The sequence below is a fragment of the Chionomys nivalis genome, chromosome 26, assembly GCF_950005125.1.
Source record: "Chionomys nivalis chromosome 26, mChiNiv1.1, whole genome shotgun sequence".
NCBI lineage: Eukaryota > Metazoa > Chordata > Mammalia > Rodentia > Cricetidae > Chionomys > Chionomys nivalis.
In genome coordinates, this window is record NC_080111.1 from 9,483,829 (window position 1) to 9,510,831 (window position 27,003).

Sequence of the window (27,003 nt, forward strand, 5' to 3'; positions counted from 1 at the left end):
GATAGATAGATAGATAGATAGATAGATGATAGATAGATAGATAGATAGATGATAGATAGAGATAGATAGATGATAGATAGACGATAGATAGATAGATAGATAGATAGATAGATAGATAGATAGATGATAGATAGGTGATAGGTAGATAGATGATAGATAGATATAGATAGATGATAGATAGATGATAGATAGACGATAGATAGATAGAAAGATAGATAGATAGATAGATAGATAGATAGATGATAGACGATAGATAGATAGATAGATAGATAGATAGATAGATAGATAGATAGATATAAATAGATGAGAGAGAGAGAGAGAGAGAGAGAGAGAGAGAGAGAGAGGACCATGGTCTTGGCAAACATTTGTGTTAGCAGGTGTGCAGCAATATCATTCTGATAAGTAATTTAAACTATATAACTGGAGAAATGATGTCACAGTCACTGGAAGTAAACCCAGACTGAGATGCTTAATTATTGAGCCCTATAATTGAGGATCAACTAAAGGCAGATTAGGCCCTTGCATCGTGTGCTTCCCACCCAGGTACCGTTTCTTATCTCAGCCTGCAGGAGCTGAGGTGGATGATTTGCGCTTCTCTGAACCCAAATCTCCTAGGAAGTAATTAGTTATAGCTGCCATTCCTGTCATCGTTAGTGAGAGATTCTGTCACAGATAAAATCTGCCTAGAAGACAGGGCAGGGGGAGTAGAGTCTGGGCGTATCTATTCCATTGACTTCTATGATTTCCTAACGCTGAATCTTAGAAGGATCATGTTATTAAAATGTGCAAAGAGCCAAGGACTGATCTCCTAATGAACTTGCTGTAGTCTGAAATCCCATTCGAAGCTGCGGCACTGGCTAATATTGTAGACGTTTTCCCTCACAGAGGCAATTTCATATCCAACTGGGGACAAAAGGAAACTCAACATTTAATAAAAATAAAATCCCATTCCAGAAATTGTACTGATGTTATATAAATTATACCAAAATCCTTTAAAAGAAGGCACCATTTTCAATTTATATGTGCTAAAATGTATAAAGTAAGAGGGTTATGTGACATTACGAAGCCCATTTTCAATTTCTCTTCCTGAGATTCCAAACCCATGCTCTTTGGATTAAAACATAAAGCTTTCTGTAGACCCAAACTTGTTGGATCTGGTATACCAACAGTAGAACCGCCCTTAACTATCGTATACTGGTGGTTTTAGTTTTGCCTTTTAAAGAACACAGGTCTATTTTGCTACTTTTTTCGCGTCTTGGGTGTTTCCAAATGGAAGATTACGACTTCATTTTCTGAGTCTAGTGCATTAGAGATGTGTCCTGAGATTTATTTAGGATGCAGTTAGGAGTCCAAGAAGGCTCAGAGAGTTTGTACAAGGAAGCCCAGTTACTGGGCCTGGTGACTGCAGCCGTATTTCTATCATTCATTGTTCATTTCTCACATGGAGGAGGGGTGAGCAAAGACTGGCCTTCTCTGCTTTTCCAGCCTTACCATTTTTAAATATTTTTAATATTTCAGTGTAGCCTCTTCCATTTTATGTCACCACCTCTTTTTCATTCTTGGACTCTTCTGAAACATTGTGTATACTGGGAACATACCTAGATTCTGCTTCCTTTTCCTGCTGAACTTCTATGGGTGGCTTCCTACCCTCTCTGTTCCTTGCACACTTAGCCTGTATCTCTTGCCTTCCACCTGAATTAAGGGTGTCTGTGATCTCCGTGTTTAAGCATTCTATCCCATTCTTATAATCACATACTGAAAAAGTTTCCAGCTTTTTATTTCACATTTTATTTGTTCTGTTAAAAGTCAAGGTAGAGACACTAGATGTTGAACTATAGTGCACAGATAGTCCTACATGGCTTGTTCTTTCCATTTCTTCAGGGGACCAGGATCCACCAGTATTACCATAGTGATCACTGATCGTTAAGGTACAAGTCTTTACCGTAAGAGCTCAGACTTGAAGACAACCAGTATCTGATCCTAACTGTCAAAAGAAAATGGTCTAAAGACAGTGGCAACCAGTAGGCTCCCCAGGACCCAGTGGATGACTCTCATGTCCATGCACATAAGGACAGCACTAACTGAATTCAGTGGATTAAAAAGAATTAATTAATTAAAAATTATAGGAGAACACAAAGTTTGGAGGAAGAGTGATGGGGAACCATGTGGATAGTTGAGGGGTGTGAGGAGTGTATACGATCAAGATAAATCGCATATAAATCTATGAACTTCTAAAAGAGTAAATTAAAATTAAAATAATTCAGAGTGTGGTTATAAGAATGAGGATAGAATATATAAACACAAGAGATCGCAAACTATGCCAGGAAGAAAACCAGAAGTGACCTATAGACCACCGAGACTCTGCTAAGAAAAGAAGTGGAGTCCAGGTATGCTTACAGTATATGCAATTCCTCCGAAGAAAGCAAGAATGAGAAAGAGATGATGAGACAAAACAAAAGAGCCTACATCAGAAAAATAAAAAAAATAAAAATATTCAAAAGGGCACAGGAGAAAAGCAGAGAAGGCAAACACCGACCATTCCTATGAGTGATAGAAATGTAGGGCAACCATCAGTAGGTAAAATAATTAAATCTCACTATAAAGAGACTACTTCTAACTTGGAGAACAGATGATCTGGAAAAAGAAGAGAAATAACAACAGCATGGAATTTATTGCAAAATCGTATTGTACAGCAGAAATGAGCATGGCAATCCATGGGCATGACATGCACAGTCAGCAGACCACAAATAGTATGAATTGCCAACCAACTGCCGGCAAGACTGAGACAGGCATCAACAGTTACCCTGGCTAAATTCTGAAGGCATTTTGACAAGGAGTATGTTTTCCTAGTCTCTATAGGATTTCTGAAAATTATTGATTTAGGAAAAAATGTTCTCCATGAAAGACCCTTTTGTTAAAACAAAACAAAGAAGTCTGTTACTTAGCTGCAGAGAGTTTGAGGAACACCATCCTATAGTTGATTGTTGGTGGCAGCTTCCTGGAGAAGGAGCAATACGTAAGTAATCTCAAGACAAGATGGCTGAATAGTGAGGAAGCAGAAGACGGAGCAAAGTTAATCACGGTAGTAGAAAGTGTTTGTGAGTAGTCACTCTCCTCTTTCCGGTAATAGCTTGTTTTTCCTTTAAGGAAAAGAAATTCTTTCCTCTAGAATTAGCCGGCATAGTCTAGAAGACTGTGACATAGGCTGCCAATGAATTCACCCTCCCTCCATAAAGATTGGTCTGGGAAGGACACAAAGCCATTCAAGTTCACTAGAGCTAGTAAGGCTAAGTTCACACAAGTGTGTCTGCTATTTGTGATAACATCAATCTTCCAGCACCTGTCAGAAGTGACGCAGCAGCATGAGGACCGAGGAAACTCAAGGAGAACTCAGTAGGAAGGTCATGTTGCTGATGGGTCAAGTGAGGTCTGAAGAGAATTATTTCATATGCAGTGCCTCGATTTCTTGATTATGTCAAAAATGCACTCAGCAAATCAGGAAGCCAAGAGCGCTCAGTTGCAACTCTGCTAAGATGGGGGAAATAAACTTACTGAAAAAGGGTCACGTGACTGATCTGGGACATGATTATGTGATATCGTGGTCTTCTATTAACAGTATATCTTCAGGAATTATGCACGAGGGTAGAGCTCAGAAATGAGATCTTGGGGCAAAACCATTAAGAGATGGAAAGTGAGCTAAGTTTTGAGTGTGTGAGAACATCCAGCAAGGGTAGGAGGAAGCACCACACTAGGGAGGATAAACCAGGCTAATAACCAAAACCTGGAAAATAACCAAAAAAAGGAAAACATTGATGATACAATGGAGTTCCCGCTCCTTGAAACAAAAGTTGTTTACCAGTCAAGAAGGATAAGAGCCCTTATTGATTATTAAAGGCATAGTAGTCAGCCTTGCAGCTGTAAGACATTCTGATGGAAAATATCCCACAGAACCTAGGGTGCTGGGTGTCTTTTTTTTTTTTTTTCCTTTAGGAAAAAACTTAATCAAGGCCTTGGGCACAGACAAGAAATGGTTCTTAAGGAAAGTGAAATAGAGTCCACTTCTTTATTTATAATAAGGAATTATGCTTTCAGAAGTAAATGTAGTTGATATGAATCCTGACAAGATCAAGTAAAATAAGCAGGGAAGACAAGAGTGTAGAGAAACTTCACACTGTTTATCATTTGTATGTGCACATTGTCACGAGAAGCAGGGCAGAGGGCGAGTTCTCAGAATTCACCTTCCAGTAATCTTCCCAGAGCTAATAGCCATTCTGACAAAAGATGCATACCTCAAATTCAGTAACTTCAATTTTTCATCTGATAATTCAAGTCACATGTCTTTATTTTAACATGTCTATTATAACTTATTTATAAAGCTAGTTCTTTCTCCATGTCCACTCAACCTCAGCCTCACTTTCCGACTTACAATTTGATCGATGTTACAATTCAGTTCTCCAATTATAAATATTAAGACTCTTATTCTCATGGCTCTTTGTGAGAGTTAATGAGATGGTCAGAATGTGCCCACAAGGTTACTGCTAAGAGTTATCACCTATTTTTAAAGTCATTTCTGATTTATATACCCACTGTTGCACATTTGTATAGAATGGAGTTCTTGAAATATCATTAGCTTAAGGTTAACCCTGGGTGATTTCTGCCTGGTAGAATTAGAAGCAATATGTTAATTTTTTGTTTTTCTGTTTGTTTGCTTTTCGAGACAGGGTTTCTCTGTGGTTTTGGAGCCTGTCCTGGAACTAGCTCTTGTAGACCAGGCTGGTCTCGAACTCCCAGAGATCCGCCTGCCTCTGCCTCCCGAGTGCTGGGATTAAAGGCGTGCGCCACCACCGCCCGGCTGCAATACGTTAATTTTAATACTTCTGCGTTTTTCTGAACTGCCTAAATCTTAATCATTAGTATGCATCATATTCGGGCACAACATTATTATTCTTGGAAAATAGAACCAATTATCGACGCGCTAATGTAAATGGCTGACTTACACATACATGACATTTTATTCTCTGTGCTCTGTAACAGTTTCCCAGACCAAGGCTTTAGGTCTTCAAAGGCTCTCATTTCTTCTGTTTTACTCTCTCAGTTGTTCAAAGGGTCCATGCTATCGGACCAACAAAGGGACTGACATGAAATCCATTTTGACTTCCTTGATGTGATATTAAAAGTTCAGGAGAAAAGCACTTCGTTCCGACAAAAACGTAACGAAAAGAACAAAACTAGGTGGCAATAAACATCTTTTTTTTATTCTTTTTTAATTAAAATTTCCAACTGCTCCCCGTTTCCCATTCCCCTCCCCCTCCTCCCACATACTGCCCCCTCCCCCCACTCCCCTCCCCCTATCCCCACTCCACTTCTCCTCCAATAAACATCTTCCCAGAAACTGAAGCGACAGGGAAACCACAGGTGGCTTTTAATGTAAATTAGATGTAAAATTGATTTGGAGATGAAGGTTCCCATATCGTATGCCATTGGAAGAGAGAAAATAATAACTTCGGTGTGATTTAAAATAACATGTATTTGTTTACTGCCTAGAAGATAAAAGATTACTTTCTCTAAAATGTCTACAAAAACTGTAGCGAGAGCCGGGCAGTGGTGGCACACGCCTTTAATCCCAGCACTCGGGAGGCAGAGGCAGGCGGATCTCTGTGAGTTCGAGACCAGCCTGGTCTACAAGAGCTAGTTCCAGGACAGGCTCCAAAACCACAGAGAAACCCTGTCTCGAAAAACCAAAAAAAAAAAAAAAAAAAAAAAAAAAAAAAAAAAAAAAAAAAAAAAAAAAACTGTAGCGAGTACCATGAGCTGGGACCTTAGCTTACCTTCTAAAGAGCCTTGCTGTGCCTGGATGAGCTGGCCACTGCCTCCCCTCAAACCATGGAAGCAGGACAGCAGGGACAGAGCTGGAGGGAGCTTCCCCCCTGCTGTCTTCCTAGTCACGGCAGTTACCCCTTAGTGCTCACAGGAGGGGTGCAGGGCACAGACAGATATAGCTATCACTGAACCCGCTCAGGTCAAGAGGCCTATTTATAGGATGCACGTATCCTTCCACTCCCTGGCCTCATTTTAGATTACATATATTATAATAAAATCTAAATATTATGGTAACACTTGATATTTCGTACTGCTTAGAGAACAAGAGCAAAAAAAAAATTAAGCTATATATCAGTACAGTTCCCCCAAAATAGTTTCCTGCCTCTGTTGGCTGAATTCAAAGATGCGGAGTCATAGGTACTGAAGTAGTATTTGAAAGGAGGCCATGGAATGTATTAAGGATGCTGATTCTGACTCAATTTCTGTCACTCCCTCAACCCACATGTGCCCTGTGTATTTCACCTTCTATGACAGCTTCTCCTCCTTAGCATCACCTCTCAAATCTCATTCCTGCCACAGAACGCTCACCTCCTGCCCAGGGTTTCTGATGCTGCAGATGCTGATTTTAGCCACTCATCAAAACAACTCCTGAAATAATCTCCAGGAAAGCCTCCAATGTGTGTGGCATTTCTCAAGCACTGCCCCACTGTTTTGCTTTCTGCTCAGTTCCTTGGATTCACATTTCCAGCTTCAGAATTCTACGGTTTGACGTTTAAGGAGAAGATTAATTCGTGCCATTCTCAAAAATATTAATTCGTCCACAAATAAGTTTCTTTTTTTTTTTTTTTTTGGTTTTTCGAGACAGGGTTTCTCTGTGGTTTTGGAGCCTGTCCTGGAACTAGCTCTTGTAGACCAGGCTAGTCTCGAACTCACAGAGACAAATAAGTTTCTTTACCTACACTAATCGACAATACATTTCATTTGTTTCATAGAGACACTTTTCTTTTTTTGAAATTAAGACATTTTAATCAACTAAACTTACATGCTGTTTATATACACTGAAATGTCCTTATATTCTTAAATTTTTACATATTTCTTTTAAAATAAATTTCTTTCTTTATTTTGTTAAAGAAGAAAACAAACATTTTTTTTCATTATACATGCCAATCCAAGTTCCCACTCCTTCCCCTCCTCCCATTCCCTCCACAAATGCTCCCACCCCACCCCCATCCTCTCCTTAGAGAGGGTAAGGCACATTGCTTTGGGGAAGGTCCTGGGCCCTCGCTACTATATCTCCGTTGAGCAACATATCCCTCCAAGGAGAATAGGTTCCTCAAGAAAATGATAGACCTAGAGTAACAAACCCAATACCTTTGCATCTGTAGCACATGTGATATCTTTAAATACACAAAGCAATGCATAGTTCAATGCGGCAGCAAATAACTGGAATGAACGGCTTCACTTCTGCCTCAGTTTCTAGGAACTTTGGAACACTGTTTAGAGCATTTTCAGAGGTAAAATAATAGTACAATAATTGAGCTTTACAATTTGCTAATTATTTCAGTAATTGTGAGAAAACCTGGCGGGCAACTAATACCCTCTTTAAAAAACTGAATTTTCAGGAATTCCACTGATGTATTATCTTGTCTGAAGAACTGAGAAGATACGTAGCCTACTGTCATTTTGATTTCTGAATTTGCCTTTTATCTAACAATCATACGGCCTACAGGATCACTGCTCAACAACAAACATCCAGGTATATTATGATGGCCATATTAATTTTCAGCGTTTAGTATTAAAATACTTCATAACTTTCCACTACAAAGGGAGGGGAAATAGCCTTTTAGAGATTTCTGCATTCTTTTTAAGTGTGTATCAGTGCTGATATATCACATAAAGAACATGGCTTATGGCTGCAGAAGCAGAATTACCTAGAATTCTTACAGAATTATAACATTTCTACATTGGATAAAATGAAACAGCAGCTAATTTACATAAGCATCCTTCTGTTTGCAAATGTTTAGAATAAACTTATTGTATAAACTCACGTCACCAAAGACCAAGTCTAAAATTCCAGTAAATAGGAAAGCTTTTGCAGAGGTGAATTTATTATTGGATCCCATGTTTTAATGAAAATTTCATAGCTAAATAAGTGAGATGGGTTATAGAAAATACTTCTGAACTTTGCACACTAATTCTTTACATTCTTCTTGCGTCACAACCAGAAAACTTGGCAAATTCTCATAGGCATTATAAAATTACTCTGAAATATCTTAATAATTTAGATTTCTAGACCATTTTGGGTGTTTTAGAAATATATTCCGTAAGTATAACTTTTCCACAGTGTTAATGGTTCCACAGAGGTCAGTATGAACATGTTTCAGCCCTGATTCCTTTTTCTTTGATACAGTAGCAGACATTATATATTTTCTCCCCAATGAAGTTACAAACATAGATAGATAGATAGATAGATAGATAGATAGATAGATAGATAGATAGATGATCGATTGATAAATAAAATTATACATTCTTCTACACTTGTTTGTAACTTATAATCAACTATGGAGGTCCATGTAATTAGGAAGCTCTTCAACAAAATATTTTTTAAAAAAACAGAAAAATCACATCAATCTGATTTGAGTTAATAAAGTAGAAATTTCAACCAAAATAGGTTGCAAAGTGGCTGTTCCAATTACTGTAATGGGTTTCATTAACTATAACTACAAAATTTTAACAGCAGTGGAGTTCAGGGTACAATGTTTATTCTTGTGGGGTGCAAAGGGAACACATTCCATATCTATGTTTTTATTTTCCTATTCCAAATCCTTTTAAATGGATTTAGCTAAAAGTTTCAAACAGCAGGAGCCAAGATGTGGTGTGTGTGTGTCTGTGTGTGTAATGTGAATATCATATATATATATATATATATATATATACACATTTTTAGCTTGATTTTGTTTTCTGTTTCTTTATATTTGTTTTTGAAGCCAAATAAGAACTTATAGATTAGCCAGGCAGTGGTGGTGCACACCTTTAATCCCGGCACTTGGAAGGCAGAGGCAGGTGGATCTCTGTGAGTTTGAGGACAGCCTGGTCTACAAGAGCTAGTACCCTTTGAACATATCCTAAATATAAACATTTAATAAAAGTATTAAGGCATGAAGATTCAAGAAGAGGTATGCATTTTAAAATAAAAAATTTAATAAATGTCCTATATGAAACATTTCTCACAAGTCTTTATTCAGGAAATCATTGTTACTGAATAGCATAACAAACTGATTGAGATGAAAATCTGGCAGTATTCCACCTTCATAGAAAAGACAACCTAGCGCTCCTCTGTCAGAAATGGGAGGACATAGAAATGCAGCTTCCTTATGGGTGATGTCTTTGAAAGTTTCTGCTTTAATGTTCTAATTATAGCAATAGGTGGTGAACATAAAATCCATTTTTTAGATCCTGACAGCCTTATTTTCAAAATGTGTCCAGACTCTGTGACTCTTCTCTAGCCCCTAATATCATTCAAGTAGCAATCACATCTGGCCTGAACTCAGTGAATATATTTTTAGCTACTTATGGTCAATTTTAGATAAAAATGTGTCTCAGAAATCAGGCACACTAATAATCCGAGGCGCTAAGGAGCCTGAGACAAGTGTTACAGGCTGAGGCTAGCGTGGCATAAACAGCAAGACCCGATCTCATAAAACAAGAGGAAGAATAGAAGAAAGGGGAGGGAAGGAGAAAGGAAAAAAGAAACGTTTAAACAAGGCAACTAAGTTGTCAGAGCTCATTGCTGCCCTTCATTGTCTTGTACATTGTTCATCACCCTGTAACCCCATGAGTATTTGAAGGATTGTCGTGAGATGCCATATTCAGTGAGGGAATGAGATTAAACTTGTTAACCATCCTTTCTACTGTGAGTATACCACCATATGGCTATCGGGCACATACCTTTAATGCTATCACTCAGGGAGCAGAGGCAGGCAGCATGCAGATCTCTGTGAGTTCCAGACCAGCTAATGCTATAATGAGAGACATTTTTCTAAAAATTGGTAGCTGCTTCAATAGGCAGATTTTTTACCCAATTATTGATTTGTACTTTAAATTAGTTAAATCTGGTCTAGTATGTTGAAAAACAGGTTATAGGTCACAACTGGAAAGCAGGAGCTTTTGAATTCCTTGACTATAGAGCATAATTCTGCAGAACAAAAACGTGTTTGCCACATGCATTCTGGGAGTTTCTTCCTTTTTATATTTATTCTATCTCTAAAGGCGGGCTTCCGATTATCTACACCACATTGATCTCAGAATGCATTCTTTTTCCTTAGGTTATAACCTGTAAACTAAAAGCATTGCTACAGAATACACAGTATTCTTTTTCCTTAGGTTATAACCTGTAAACTAAAAGCGTTGCTACAGAATATACAGATGATAAATTTCCAGTGAATTGGCATTAATGCTGTCACGACACATAATAAAATATCAGAACTAATGAACCTTACATAAACTGACACATATTCAATAATAACCTGCTATTCTGTATCCACGTGTGGTTCAAAATGATTTCAATACAAAGATCAAGAACAAAATTTTATAGTTACTTTGTAAAATGAATGGAGGTGAAACTAAAATGCATTCTTAAAAAGAAATTAAAGGGACAGGAATATTCAAGTAGAAAATTAAAAATTAAAGATTTCTCAAATGAATGTTATCATGTATTTCACAGGGCACAACTGCCATTCTAAAACATTTATGTCAAATTAATCTCCTTAATATAAAACCGGTGCATGCCAAAGGTGAAGTGATGGCAATATTCTAGCAACACTATTTTTTCAGCCTTTATGAAAGTAGTCATATTCCTGTTCTCAGTATACTATCTGTTCCTGTGTTGCATCTATTATTACCTGATGTTTATCACCTTATTTTATGACTTATTATTTCCTACCATTCTGTAAACTTATTACTAATGCTTGTGCCATTAAGATGACTTCCTAGGAGGTCTGATGAGTTCCTCTGCTGGTCAAGATTAGTTCTCATGGAATTGCAGAGAGCGTTAAAATCCCGTATGTTTAGTTTATGACTTAACTGACTCTTCTGTCATCCAAAAAAGCCTTCTCAGTTTCCCTTTCCAGTTTTGTCCGTCATGAGACTTATGAGCAGAAGTCCTCTGTGCAAACTCACCAAGTTATAATTCAATATTCAGTCAAATTCTAGTCTAGATACTGTGAGGAAATCATTTTGTAGGAGTGCTTTATGCCTACACTCAATTGATACTTTAGAGATAAGGCAATTACTCTAGATAATCAAGGCAGGCCTGACGCAAGCAATTGAAAAATCCTGGGAACAAAACAGAGATGAAATTTGTATTTCTCAGAGAAAGAAGGGAATTCTACCCCTGTGATCTGCAAGGTCAGCACCTGGCAGGAACTTCCAGCGCCCTCTAATTTCGATGGTCCATTATGATTCTCTGTCTGTCTTTCTCTCTCTCTCTCTCTCTCTCTCTCTCTCTCTCTCTCTCTCTCTCTCTCTCTCTCTCTCTCACACACACACACACACACACACCGCTTATCATTCCTCTTGTCTTGGTTATGGTATCAATTGCTGTGATAAAATTCCATGACCAAAAACACTTTGGGGGAGGAAAGGGCTTATTCCCATCTTACAACTTTTAGATCATATCCCATATCCCTGAGGGAAGTCACAGCAGGAACTCAAGGCAAGAAACAAAGCAGAAGTCACAGAGGAACTCTGCTTACTAGTTTGCTCTGTCAGCTTTCTTATATAACTAAGGACTAACTACCCAGAGTTGACACCCAAACTGAGCTGGGCACTCCTACATCAATCCTTAATCAAGAAAATTCCCAACGAACTTGCCTATGAGCCAATGTTATGGAGTCTTTTTCCTAATTGAGAGTTCCTCTTAAAATAAGCAGCTTGTGTCAAATTGACATAAAAGTAGCCAACGCAATTCTAATGATCCAACTTGGTTGACCAATCTTTGATACGTTGTCTCAGTACTTGTAGTATTCCAGCTGCATTCAATGTGTGCCTTCTTCACTGTGCTCATGCTAAAATTACTCTGCCACACCTGTTGGATGGAAACGGCCCTCCCTGTTGTAAACTTTGGGAATTCAGCCTCAGAGGGGTGACGTACTATTCTCTGAGTCTTTACAACTTCCCACGAGGGTCATGTGAGTGGCAGAGAACGTGGTATGTGCTGGTTGGTTTCTGTCAACTTGACATAAGCAGGAGTCACCTGGGAGGAGCGTACCACGGTGAGGAATCTCCTCCATGAGACCAGCCTCTGGGCATGTCTGAGCTACACTTTCAAGATTGATGATTGATTTGGGAGGGGTCAGCCCACTGTGAGCAGTGCCAGATCTAGGCAGGTGGTTCTGTGTAGTACGAGAGGGCAAACTGAGAACAGGGAACAGGCCAGTATTCCTCCATGGTCTGCTGCCTCTTGGTTGGTTCCTGCTTTGAATCCTTGCCCTGGTTTTCCTTGATGGTGGGCTGAAACGTACTACACAAATAATCTCTTTCCTTCCCAAGTTGTTTTTGGTCAACAGTTTACCACAGCAATGGAAACCAAACAAGGGCATGTTGTGACCTTTATTCTGGCTATCGTGCTTACTGATGATAATAGATGTTACACAAATATAAGCATTTTCTATAAAGCTCTGGGGTATACCAACATTCAGTAAAGCTTTAGCCAACAATGCCTTATATACAGTAAGCATTTAAATCATGCATACATACCCTATTATCACATTCAGTTTGTAAAAACACAAAACTCAGTTTTTCAGCTTTCTCAACTAATAGCGCAAAATATTCAGTGTTTCACTATTTGTTTCCTAACATAAAGTTATGATAACATTGCTATTCAGTATACAAGGCCATCAGAAACATCGATAGTAACAGAAGTCATGTAAAAATTCACCAGTACCATAGTCTCCTGTGTCTATAAGGGTTGAATGAAATATACTTCAGTGCAATGTTCGACATTGATACATAAATCATTTATAATAAAAACCGACTATAGGACTGTCATTTTGATAAGTTTTGTGAAAAAGAATAAGTTTTGTAAAAATAATTAGTACATGGTTGCTAATATTTATTGGGGATTTATTTTATGTTATATGTTGTTTCCAACTTCATCTACCTTCTTTTTATATCAAAACTACTGGTGTAAGAAGACCCTAAGAGAGGCATACATAGATCTAACGAACATGAGTAGTAGAAAAAGACAAGATCTCCTGAGTAAATTTGGAGCATGAGGGCCTTGGGAGAGGGTTGAAGGGGAGGAAAAAGGCAGAAAGGGGAGTGGAGAAAAATGTAGAGCTCAATAAAATTCAATTAAAAAAAAAAGAAGAAGTTACTGTTATTGACTCCCTTATTCTTGAATGCATAGTCCAGGGACAGAAAAATTAAATGGTTTGCCAGTGATACATAGCTAAACTTTTTAGCTAGGCTATAGGTCAAGGCAGTCTAGTTCCGTGGTCTGTCATCTCCCATGCTGTACTAAAGCACTTCCTGTGAAAATGAACTGACTTTTCAGACGGTAAATGGCCTAACAAGAAGAGAACACGTCTTTAAAATAGGTTCGCTAAAAAGACAAGCACTACGGAGAAGGGAAATGAATGCTCTTCAATTGCTGCAATGCTACTTGGTGTTCCCGTGATATATATCCTCACAGATTAGGTAAAATTAAACAGATGAGGCTAACCTGCTTTCCCATAAAAAGCTGCATAAAGAACAAGAGCAGTGCTCTCTCTCTAAGTGAACGTAATAACACCTAGTGATTTATTCATTTATTAAACAGTGTCTCTGTGTGCGGCCCTGCCGCTAAAACCCTGTGCATTGACTGATGCTGGTCTCTGTGTGGGAAGCGCTCTATAGTTTTTCATTAGTGCCAGTAATTTTACAGTTATTGTCTGGTACAGCACAAGCAACTGAACCCCGGCTACATAACAGATCTCCATCGCCGCAGTACCCCTGCAGTACTAAAATAAAAGGTCGTTCTAATTAGAACAGAGTCTCCCAATACTAACAAACCAGAGTTCCAATACGATGCATTTTCCTTACAGAAAGGTGAAATAGCCCTGATAGCTTCACCTAAAGGATGTAACTGTGGTATGACTGTCAAGGTCTGACTGTGCAGCCTAAAATAACAATAGCTGTCTTAAGCGATATGTTTTTGTATATATCACATGCTGTTTATGATAAATACTCAGCAGGATAGGTAATAATTTTTTTTCAGGGTTCAAGAACTATGATAAGCAGTGGCAATCAGCCTTCATACCAATCATATAGAGAAATTAATAAGCATACAGCAGTTTCAGGACTATTTCTGAGGCATGGGAAGTATTAGAACATTTTTATTTCTCTATGAAATCATATTTTTTTTCTGTCCCTAACAAATCTCAGTGCTGAGTTGCACATTCTGTGGTAATTTCGTCCTCAGTCCTATTATACATGTCTTTTCGTCAACAGGGACATGAGCCAGCACTGTTGAGGGTCCCACTAAGCACAGTTGATATTCTGCTGGATAACGTTTTTCATTTTATTTTCTAAAATAATCCCTGAGTCTTTGCTCATTATATCATGGAGGATAGTTTGTTAACCTTTTATAAAAACCATAAACTCTCCTTTGAATATTGAACTTTCCTATGCCCTCCATGTTGTCTTCAAAGTCCAGCAATTTGAGCTTGTTTTAACCCAATATTTAACATCTCAAATATTACCGGGCGGTGGTGGCGCACGCCTTTAATCCCAGCACTCGGGAGGCAGAGACAGGCGGATCTCTGGGAGTTCGAGGCCAGCCTGGTCTACAAGAGCTAGTTTCAGGACAGGAACCAAAAAGCTACGGAGAAACCCTGTCTCGAAAATCAAAAAAAAAAAATCTCAAATATTACATTTTTTCATGCCTCTGCAAAATTTCTAATCAGATTTTTCTGTAAACAAGTTCATATCTTTTGCTAAATACAATGTCTCATCTCTCCTTAATGTACCTTTTACAATTTATGTCCCTTCAAACAGCAGATCCAATCTTTAAAACGATGGCACATGCAGCAGTGTTTGGGCTGCCTCATCAAAACACAGTAATCCAGGAAAGAATGAAAAAAAAAATTATGCTTTTATGTTTTCCATTTCATTTGCTTATTTTCTTGGATTCCAACTACACATTAAAATTGCATGTCACTTTCCCAGATTAGTTTTTATTTGTTTTCAATGAACCACAATATTAAAATGCATTTAAAGAAAGTCAATTTTTAAGTTAATTTCCCAGAGTCTATGACATTGCAAAATAACTTAAATAAGAGTCCAACTCATAATAAGAAAAAGCATCAATTAAAATACATAGATCAAGAAACTATAAAAGGTATACTTTTTAAAAATTAATTTAGACATTAAAATGATTTTAATAAGTCATTTAATAAGTAATGAATTGAATAAGTAATGTTACTTTACTTATTTAAGCAATGTCAAATTAGTTTCAAAGACCACTTACCAGGAAACATTGATAGCATTAGCAATTTTTCTAAAATTAGCACAATTATTCAAAACAACACATAACAAAGTAAAATTAGACAATATCCTAATAACTATTTTACCTTTGCATTATAGGGGATGTAATGTTTTGATAAAGCTTCAGGCGTATGCATCCATGTTTTGTCTGTAACAGAGAAAATGCAGTATTGGATTAAATCATCAATTTTTATCAGGTGGTGTTTATGCATTCTCACCTGAAGGAAATCTATATTGGGGAAGGCAGTCCAATCGCCTGAACCTTCTTAAATCAAGAAAGTAAAATGTTGTAACTGGAAATGATTAAAGCATTTATCCTTTTCTTACTATAGAAGTCACTCATGAATGATTGGGGTGTTGCTATGTAGCCAAGGTTGGTCACAGTCAATTTGCTGTCCTTTAGTTATCTGCACTTGCTCTTCCCCTGGTCCTCATTTTATAAGAACAACATAGTGGAGCCATGAGCAAAAACAATTATGCAAGTTAAGACAAGTGCCTGTCTTCTTTTATTTAATGCTTTCATGAATGCCAAGGTATATTTCATAATTGCCAGATAATAAAAATAATCTGTCCTTTCATAGTTACGATAACTTTAGCAACAGGATTTGTGCATTTTAAAGGGAAAATACATTAAGGGAGGAGGAAGTGCACTTGAATGATGTTGAAATACATTAGTTATTATGTTCATGGAACGTCATTAAGATAATCCTTATTTTAAATTAGAAAAACAATAGTTGAAAGTCTACTATCAGAAGTTTTGAACATGAATAATATTAAGCATATTCATTGGAAATGTAGATAAATGTAATGAAATATTAGAAATAAAGTAATTTCAGAAGGGATATAATGAAGGGAAGGAAAGTAGGCTTGGCAGTTAGAATGTTTTCAGAACAAGCATGAGGTCCTGAGTTCAGATCTGTGGTTATAGATGTAATGGTGGCCCCATTGCGCTTCTCATTGAAGCCCTGGGTAAGCGGAGACACGAGGAACCCTTGATCTCACTGTCTAGTTGATCTCGTTTAGGTAACGAGCTCCAGCTTCAGTGAGAAACTGTGTCTCAAAAATTAAGACAGAGATTAACTGACAGAGACTCCAATATCAACATCTGGCCCCCATACATACATACATACACAAAAACATGTATACGGATACAAAGACAGATTTTCATACTAATGTGTATTGAATGCTGCTTATATTTATATTATCTACATTTTCATTCAATGTTGTCTTTTATTTATACTTTCCATGTAATTCCCAAATACTATGGTAAATGTATAAGGGGAAAAAGTAGCGAAGGTTTACATGAGGCAAATTTATCATCATTATTTTTTTTAATTGCATTTGTTGGTGTAAGACTTTTAAATATATGGATAGATCTAGTTTCCATTAGAGAAATTTTATGTATATATTATTCTTCAGGGTACCTTAAAATCAGAATCAATATGACAAATAAAATAGAATTTTAAAATATGACTTTTTGCTTTGTTTTTCTAACACAAGATCTCACAATGTATCCGTGAATGGGCTGGATTTCATATGTAGACCAAGCTGACTTCAAGCTCTAGGAGATCCTCCTGCCTTTGCCTCCTAAGTACTGGGAACGAAAGTGTATGCCAGTAGAAACAATAAATAGAAGCAACACATAGAAAGGGAACATTGGTTACCAACAAAGAATTTTCAAAATTGATTTGAGGTGATTTTAAAATTACATTAGCAGAAACCAATATGATTCATTAATATGTGTTTTACAAATTGGAGGAGCAGAAATATATGTATATATATATATATTCAGAAATTTATGTGTGTGTGTGTATATATATATATATATATATACCTGTAATGTCACTTGTTTTAGGACAATACATAATACTTATATTAAACACATTTATGTGCTAGCATGTTTCTAATATAAAATATTGAAAGGTCAATACATCATGGCTATTTCTATTTCTCTGCACATAACATAAGAAAAGTACCTACTTCTACTATATTACATTTAATATTGATGTTAATGAATATAAAATAAAATTTCCATAAAGAAGAAAATAACTTAATAATTTTTGAATGCTGAACATTACAACTATATTTACTCATCAAAATGTCAATTGACAACTAAAGGAAACAAAAGTGAAACCAGTCACAGTCTAACTTAGAGGTGGAACAAAATACTGATCAAGAATTTCCTGACTAGGATAATCATTAAACTTAATGGGGATTGAGGAATTGAGGAAGAATAAAGCACTGTAAGAAATCACAAGTGTCTGTATTTCCAATTTCCCCGTAGCTTTCCTCCCACTGTGCACAAATGTGTCAAACCCATGTTCCATTGACTACATCAATGAGAAACAATCCATATCTCTTTCAAGTAAATATCGAATTGAAGATGGGGGCTTTGTCAGTCAGACAAATATAATCAGATCTATGTATAGCAAATGGTCTGGTCTTTGTGAAGCAGCTGATGAGTGTGACCTAAGTATTTTACTGCAGACACATGTGTTCTGAGGCTGTTTCTAGATTTTGCTATTACAAAAAGGAAATACTATTTCCCTTTTAGTGGGTTTTAAATCAGAAGCATACACGGAATTCTCAACTCTACTTCCCGTGAAAGAGTTGTAATTACTTCCACTTTTATTTCTGATCTTGTCAAGTTGTATGTGCCAGGGCATCTTTTGCTCACTTTATTTGCATCCATAAAGTGCTTGGCTAGCATGCACGGAGCCCTGAGTTTGCTCCTTGGCACCTCAAAAACAGGTGCAATGGTACATGCCTGTAATTGCAACACTTGCATCATGGAGGGCAGATGATCAAAATTCAAGTTCATTCTCCTAGGCCAGAAGGGAATAACTCAATCCTTGACTACTCAAAGAGAGACCAAAATTGGGTAGAGCACACTTCAACTGACTTCACTAAATAAAACACTAATGCTGTAGTTTCTAGCTCGGAACTATCTATCTTTCATATATTAAATAATTACAGTTATTTTTACTGTTTGGTCACTTTTTATTACCCACAAAACTTAAAGTCAATTTCCGAAACTGCATATGAATAATAATATGATACTATATTTTCTATACTATTCTTTGACAGCTTATGATATCTACTTAAATTTATAGTATAGAATTCAACTTACAATTGCTTATCTATAATCTTATCATAGGTTTCAGATAAATTATTTTATGCAATTTCATAGTATAGCATACAATTGCTAGAGAACATATGAAATATTTATATGCATTATGAACTAAGCATAATAACTCTATTATTTATATAGGATACAACCAAAATGTATTAGTAAGCAGTTCTTGTAGATGTGAATTGTTCTAATAAAACTCTATTGGCTTGATAAATAGGAAAAAGCTAATGTGTTATTTCTGCTTTATTAGCAATAGTGACTTGACGCCCAAGTTCTCTTACCTTTCTTCCTGCTGAAGGCACGATTCATGATGTGGGTCCACCCAACTGCTCTGCTCAGTAACACTAAGTTTCCTGTTAAAACACAAACAAAGCATTGTTGACCAACTTTCGCTGTGTTTACAATGATTTTATCTGCTTTTTTTGTTTTTTCATTTTTATTTATTTATTGAGAAAAGGTCTTGCTAGGTAGCCCAATATGGCTTCAAATTCAGGGCAATCTTCCTGCCTCAACCTCACAAGTGTTGAGATTATAGTATTCCCCATCACACCCAGCTTTAGTGAATTTTAAATTACAGAGCCTTTAAAAGCTGTGAAATACTCAACAAGCAATTGTCTACCACATGGCAATAGATAAATATAAACATTACATAATACTATGAAGGACAGAGTTAAGTGCAATATATCTGCTCCTTAATAACTGAGATATGCTTATGGAATTTTTGTTTAGCAAGATGAGCTGTCCAACTCAGATACTTCATTTTACTCAGCTAATGTTTTCATGTAAAAAATACATCTAGATACCTTCTCAGAGATACTGCATATTAATAGTGTATGAGGAAATTAAGGTTAGCATCTCTATTTGGAGGCCCAGGAAGAAGTTACCTTTTGGATGAATGTGGAAGGAGTGTTGTATTTAAGATGCAGACACTCTTAAAGAGATACTACACTGGTCCTCATGTTTAGTAGAACTAGCTAATGCTGCCATAACATTTCCAGACGACTCAAAAGACTTTTTGGAATTAAAATACATTATTCTTTCATAACTCACATTGTCATTTTTTACCACTGCTTTAATTGTATAAAGTTAAAATATCTGTTTAATAAAACATCAGGTAAGTAAAATGAAATGTCTGGGTTGAAAAGCCCATTTTGCAGCCAAGTGATTGAATGTGTAAATGTATTTATAAAATGATTTTACTTTTAATTTTCCTATCTATCTCTGTCAAGGAGAAATTCAAAATTGATTTCATTTGTCTTGAACATGTTCAGAAGAAAAGTAACCTTCTTCCTTAGCTTTACAAATATATATATATATATATATATATATATATATAATAAACAATATGCATGCCTTGGAGGACTTTGAGCCGACATATTGCAGCACTTAATTCTGTCCCTAAATAGTGTTCCATAATGTTTATCTTTCTCTATCTTCCAATGCAATTCTGATCACAAAAATCAATGGATATTCATCTGTTCAATAAATGATCCCAGTTCTGTGTGCTTCCGTCTTCCAAACATCAAGAGAGCAAGGGGACTTGCAGTAAGGTCTCTCTGGAGCCTCTTCACTGATGTCCAAAGTCCAGTTGATAGAAGAAAAAGAGCAAGCACTGACAATGACTCTGGGACCACTTTCCCCCGCCCCACGTTCTTCAACTTAGTCTTGCCACTTACTCAGGATGAGGGTATCAAGCCTTTTATCCTGAGTGTATCAGTCAACATAGAGATGCTTTCAAAACTTAGACTCGCACTTTAAACATTGGACTGCATAACAACACCTCTCATTAATCTCATATTTTCAATAATTTCTCTACTTGCTTAATAGAGGAATTTTGAGCCCAGGGAGATGCAACCCAGTCAGAGCTATACAACCTCCCTTGAAACTAAGGTCTACAATTGCCTCAGACAAGAAAAAAACACACAGAGAGTCTAAGGGTACATGCAGAAACTACTCTGACAGAAAATCTGAAGAAGCATCCTTAAAGTTTAGAGAGAGAAGGGCCATTACACAGAAGCCAACCACAACGAGCAATAAGAGAAACTAATTTCAGCCGGGCGGTGGTGGCGCACGCCTTTAATCCCAGCACTTGGGAGGCAGAGGCAGGCGGATCTCTGTGAGTTCGAGACCAGCCTGGTCTACAAGAGCTAGTTCCAGGACAGGCTCCAAAACCACAGAGAAACCCTGTCTCGAAAAACCAAAAAAAAAAAAAAAGAGAGAGAGAGAGATAAACTAATTTCAAGAGAATTAGATTAGTGAGAAAAGTCTCCTTTTATCACTGTGGAAAGAATGAAGCCAGAATTAAAGATGACAAAGTTTAAAAGGAAGATCACTCCCCGGATGAAACTTTCCAAGAACATTCTCATCTCGAATGTATACTTAAGAGGATGGTAAAGATTAGAGTATTATTCACAACCCAGGAAAACACAATTCATATATGCAGTCAAATATCAGGAGTGCAGCAAAAGCAAAAGATGAAATGCGAACTAAAGAGAAAAATCAATGAAAACTGAGCCAGAGAAGAATGGTGGATACATGAGAACTGCTATGACTGCCCTCCTGAGAAGAAGACAGGGCTAACGTCAAGAAACTATGAACGGAGAGACAGATGCATTTTCCCAAAGCTTCTAGTTAGAATGAGTGGCAGGAAGAAAAAAAATGCAGTAAAATGAAGAGTGGAACATAGAGACCAGCCTGAAACAGAGGAAAAGACTATGAGGAAGGAGAGAAAGAAGGAAGTTGGGAGACAGGAACACGTATTCTGAACTGAGGGAAAACGTTATGTGGTCCAAACTTCCTGAAGTCAGAGAGTTGAAGATAGAAGGGAATACTGAAGCGATGCTATAAAGGGTAAGAGTTTTTCCAAACTTGGTGACACTGTAGACCCAGAGATCCAAGAAGCTCAACAAACCCCAAATCTTTAAAGCAATGCAAAAACTGCACCATGACTCATCATCACCCAGTTGCTTAAGTCTTCCAAAGGAAAAAGAAATCCTAAAAGCATCCAGTGAGAAGAAAGAGGTAAGGAGACAGAGTAGGAGCTGGGAGCAAAGGACTGGAGAGGGCAATGGGGCAGAGGAGATAAAAATGGACGTTAGATCTAATTAGACTGTATTTATCTTACATTTTCTTTACAACTTATTAACAACAGATGAAATACAGAGGCCACTTTATATTAATTTAATTTAGTTTATAAGTGAAATATTTAAAGATCTCTAGAGTCAGTCAACATTGTTGAAATAAACAAAATGAGGGGCAGGAATTAAACCACTGATACTCAGAGCTGGTTTAAAAGATTGAAAGTGTGTGGTCTTTTAAGGAAAAGCAGTTTTCTACCTATTAGTCTGATATTGAAGCTTTGGTTTTCTAAAAACTAAAAATCCAACCATACTGTTATGATGATGGAAACTATATGTAGATTTAATATTAGAATTTGTAAAATAGTTCTGGGTTTCAATTTTACTTGTGATTCCATTTTACTTTGTGATTCAATGTTCCAGGAACAATTTTGAAGTACTAAAGGGGGGGGGGCGCAAAAACTGATTAAAACACACATGAGATCAATAGATAAAAATCACTTTAAGATCTTGTTGTTCACATCATAATTAAACGCGGTCAATATTCAGTTATAGATAGCAAGGCAAACTTGGAGAAGCACAAAAACAAAAGGTATTTTGTGATTAATAAAGATACATTTAAATTGTACACACAAGCCTTGTAAGCAATTGTGATGTAAACAATTGTGACGATGTAAGTCTGTGAGGCAGTGGTTAGAGGAAGCCAGGCAATCTTAGATCCGCAATTAACACGACACTCCAAACTGGTACCAAGCAGTTGAACTATTAGAACTATTAGAACCCGCTAGTGTGCAAAGGGTATGTATGGATAGCACCTCCATCCTGCTAGCACAATGCAGCTTGATGTGATGTTTGCCTTGATGCAAGCAGTGTCTGTTGTGAAGGTTATCTGCTAAAATCCACCAAATAGTGAAAGAGTTTCGAATATTCTTATAGATTTTATGAGTGTGCATTGTAAGCAGATTTGCACTTAACAGGCAGCTCAAATCTAAGTGACTGCAAGAAAAACAAAACAAAAAACCAAAAACAGTTCATAAACGGACACTTTATGAGACATGATAAATCAAGTAATACATCAGTGTTCTCCAAACTCTCCAATTGGATGGATACACACACACACAAATACACACACACTTATCATCTGTTTCCTCTAGCACATGCATGACTTGAACCAGATCACATTCATAAAAATAGTTGCTATTTCCATAGATATGTTTTAAAACCTTATATATAATGCATTACAAAGAGTGTATCAAGATAACAGACAAGTATAACAGGTTCCCTACTTTCACATTCTCACCATATTTGTAGGTAGGAGAGAGTGGACATGGGACTCTGTGATGAGGCAAAGGTCTGATGAAAGAGGAACAAGCAACAATGGCGCCTGAGGTGACACCTGATTTGTGGACAGAACTCCTAGTCTCACCGCGAGCCTTCAGAGCACTTCCTGCCTCTCGCTAGGGATGTGTTTTAGCATGTTCTGCAGTGGTTGGAGGAGCAAAGAATGGACTAAGAGGTGCATCTGGGTTCTTGGTTTAATTAATCAAAAAGAAAAGTAAAACTATGCACCCTATCCTTCCTGGCATTTAAGTTCATGAGTTTAAATGGCTTTATTTTGGTAACAGTGGGGGTTTTTTTCCTAAGAGGATTTCAGTAAGGTACACCAAAAGTCCTTTCCACAGCTGCGGCTCTTGTACTGCGCAATCAGATCTTGGGTCGATGTTGGCACATCACAAAAGGCTGTGTAGTTATCCAGCAACTAAATGCTGTGTTTGTTGTCTGACATCAGCCTGGAGGGGCCCCACCATTCCGTCTCCAGGTGAGGACATGGGTTCCCCACATCCTTAGGACCAGAAGGTGACACACAATTCAGACAATCCCTTTCCTGCCAGTGACAACTTGATCCTCGTTGATGCTGAGCTAAACTGCTCAGACTCTGGCCACGTTTGTGTAGTTACACATTGAGGTTTCATTATGATTCCTTCCAATGCCAATTAAACTATTTTCTTCCTGGGTTTTCATTAAGAGTCTGTGTCCTTAATGAGAATCAGCTCTGCATTTCTCTAAAATGCGATAATTACACAGAAATAATGTTGGTAAGAAAAATATTCTCAGAGACTAATGATTATTTAATACAAAACATAATTGTCTATGCTGAAATAAACATTTATCACATACTTGACTTGTGTGGATTGTGGAAAACCTGAATTCTCGTTTGCTTTTGAACTACAAACTCTGTTCTTTGCAGAAATCCAAAGCAATACTTTATCTACTTTAAAATAAAATCCCCAGCTTTTCTATTGCAGCAATGTGCATACACCTATGCCCTCTTCTCCTTTTTTAAATTGTGCACATAGTACTGTAATTCAGTAAATTTGCAGCCTTGGTCGTTTCATCAAATATTTCCATATCTGTCCTGGTGACCGAGTGCCATGGGATTCAATTACAGAGGTGAAGCTGTCTTTGGTGAAACCACCTGAATTCCTCTGACCGACTAGAATAAACAGTATGGTTGCCTAGTTAATGCTGTTAGAGCCTAAAACTAAAGACTATAGATTTCTATGTCTAAAATATGCATTCCATTTTATCTCTACCCATGAAACAATAGTATAAACTTGTGATTCAGTTTCAAATATTCCATGTGTCACTGAGGTGTTGCACTTGAAAAGAACCTGACATTTGAATTCTTTTCGTTGGTAAAAAAGTTGATATGTTGGCATTTTGACAATAGGCACAGTTTTAAAATTACAACAATGTTAAAACTCAGTAATTATAAATATGTCTTAACTTGCTGCTTTAACCATTTTACACATGTTTTAATGGCTGTTTTATAATAAATAAAACAGATTGCTCTTTTTAAAATTTAAATAGTATAATCATTCTTTGATTTCTTTGGAATTTCTTTCTTAATTTAATAGAACAATTTTATCATAATGAACTCACGAGAATATTACACAGCAAAATGGCTATTATAACTACATAGCAGCTCACTGAGCTATAAAGAACTTGGGCCTGGGCAAAGATTTGAGATTACTTTTTGCCAGTTTTAAAACAGGCCCTGAAATCACACATTGTCCAACTTAAGTGGGCAATCAGAATAATGGGAGACATTTTCCTGAGGTGAAACCAAGGTGCAGGGGAAAGGAAGGCTTCAGACATCAATGCTTTCCTCACCATGGCAACAAGGATGGATACACTGGCCAGGCCTGCACACAAAACGACTTGGACATAGTAAATATCACCTTCTGCTTTCGCCATTGCTACCATGACCATTTTCCTTTTAACTTTAGTATGACCATAGTAAGCTCTTTTTTTTTTTTTTAAGTTTTCTATTTTGTCTATCTATTAATGCTTCAATTATAACTGGTAAAATATTTCTCCTCATCACCTGTCTGAAAGTAGTGTACTTGACCCTGGGCCTGCGGTTCTGGAAAGAAAAGTTCAAGAAATTTTCCCTTCTCTTCTAAGTTCAAACACAGCAGAGACCATTTCTCAGATGGTTTCGGTGAGATTTTGGGGTTCTTTTTATAACAAGCACAGGCAACTGTGACTCCAAAACCATATTCTTCACTCTATAAACGGTTAGCTGAACTGCTTGTGTACAAGACGGGAAACTTCTTTAATGTCTCTGTTGCCAAGATTCCAGGATGTGGGCAATCCCATCATCCCCAACACTTCCTTCCTGAGCTGCTGCCAGGCTGACCTGAAGGTGAAACATTCTCAGATACACTGCCCCAAATTCCAGCCTTCTTCACCCCAGCCTACCCCGCATCCAGTTCCCACCCCCACCCACCCCCTCCCTTACACCTACTTACACTGGAACTGGAATGTTTTCAAGAAGCCTCTTCTTACCAAAGATTAGATTTAGTTTTTATGTGACTAATCATTTGAACACATTTAGAAAACTTTTGGCAACTAACCTCAACCTACTTGGCTGAACTAATTTGAAAATCTCCCTTTCGAGGCATCCATTCAAACAACGTGGCCATTTCATCCCTGCACTAATGAGTGCTTCCGTATCTCTGTCTACAACAAGCCAACAAATGAATTAGAAAACGATGCCCTAGAAAAGCACAGGGATCTGAACGCTAACAGATTGCACTTTTTCCATGCTTAGCATGGAGGAAATACCTATAGGAAACATTAGTTGAATTCCAAACCAAATAAGTTGTTTCTTAAGAAAGTACACATTCTCCTGATGACATAAAAATAAACATGTGCCTCCAAAATTTGCTGGAAAAAATTAATAGTTTAAGGGCATGTTGTTTCAAAAATATAATCAGGGTAAATAAGTAAACTTTTTAAATTTATTTAGATTATTCAGTATGAGCGAAAAAAAATGAGTCTGAGCGGTCCCTGAGCTGGAAGTGACCAGAGTGTCTCCTCCCTCAGGACTGGCTTTCATGGGACCAGACAGGACCATGTAAGCCATCAAAGGAAGGGAGTAGCCATAAGTCCTACCCAGCTATGACATCTATGGGCCACATCAAGATCTAGAATGGCACAATACCGCTATGAGTAGTAGCTACCACCACCCTACCTGGATTAAGACCCACTCAACATCATGAAGAACAGAGCGCAGATCTCTATAACTATCTATATAAGTAATCCACGCTGCCTACAAACGCCTATAGATACAGCTCTGAGGCCTTGGCATCTTCTTCTATCTTTTCCTTTCATGTATGCTGACTCTTTTCACACACCTATAAATAAATTCACACACCCACACTCACCTACACACACACACAGACAGACAGACAGACAGACAGAGAGACTTTTAAAAAGCCTTCTCTTTAGGAAGTGTTTGTCCTTAGATACCAAATGAACAGCTCAAAATGAGTGGCTGACTTCAGAGTTGTGTGATAGTAGGTAGGAATAGATACATAATGACAAAGTGCCCAGCTTACAGTTGATAGCTCAGTTCAGAGTGTGCTGGTTAGTTTTAAACATCAAAATTGACACAATCTATGATCCAGTAGTTAAACAAACTAAGGATTCATAGGCATATAAATAAAACTCTCCATTATTGAGTATGAAACCTAACAAACAAATTCTGTAACAAGTTTTTCTCTGTCCCGTCAGCCAGCTCCCTAATAATGACACAGAGAGACTTCTTAATGATGAAAGCTCAAACTTATTAAGCTTCTTTCTAATTAGTTCTTATAATGCAAATTTCTGTTCATCTACATGCTGCCATGTGGCTCATGGCTTTTTTTAAAAAATATCTATTTATTTATTATGTATACAATGTTCTGTTTGTGTGTATGCCTGCAGGCCAGAAGAGGGCACCAGACCTCATTACAGATGGCTGTGAGCCACCATGTGGTTGCTGGGAATTGAACTCAGGACCTTTGGAAGAGCAGGCAATGCTCTTAACTGCTCTGCTGAGCCATCTCTCCAGCCCCTGGCTCATGGCTTTTATTTCTTGCCCCGCATGTCCTGTTTCTT

General features: G+C 37.3%; 1 protein-coding gene across 2 annotated transcripts in view; it reads right to left on the bottom strand.

Annotated features, from left to right (window-relative positions):
* Gulp1 (GULP PTB domain containing engulfment adaptor 1) overlaps positions 1-27,003 on the bottom strand; it is a 213,373-nt gene that overhangs the window by 60,195 nt on the left and 126,175 nt on the right. For both annotated transcript variants that reach the window (XM_057758576.1, XM_057758575.1), the window contains exons 2-3: positions 18,760-18,831; positions 15,432-15,493 (exon numbers count right to left, since the gene is read on the bottom strand). In XM_057758576.1, the coding sequence (XP_057614559.1) occupies positions 15,432-15,493; positions 18,760-18,787 (90 nt within the window). In that variant the 5' untranslated portion in view covers positions 18,788-18,831. The remainder of the gene's footprint in view (positions 1-15,431; positions 15,494-18,759; positions 18,832-27,003) is intronic.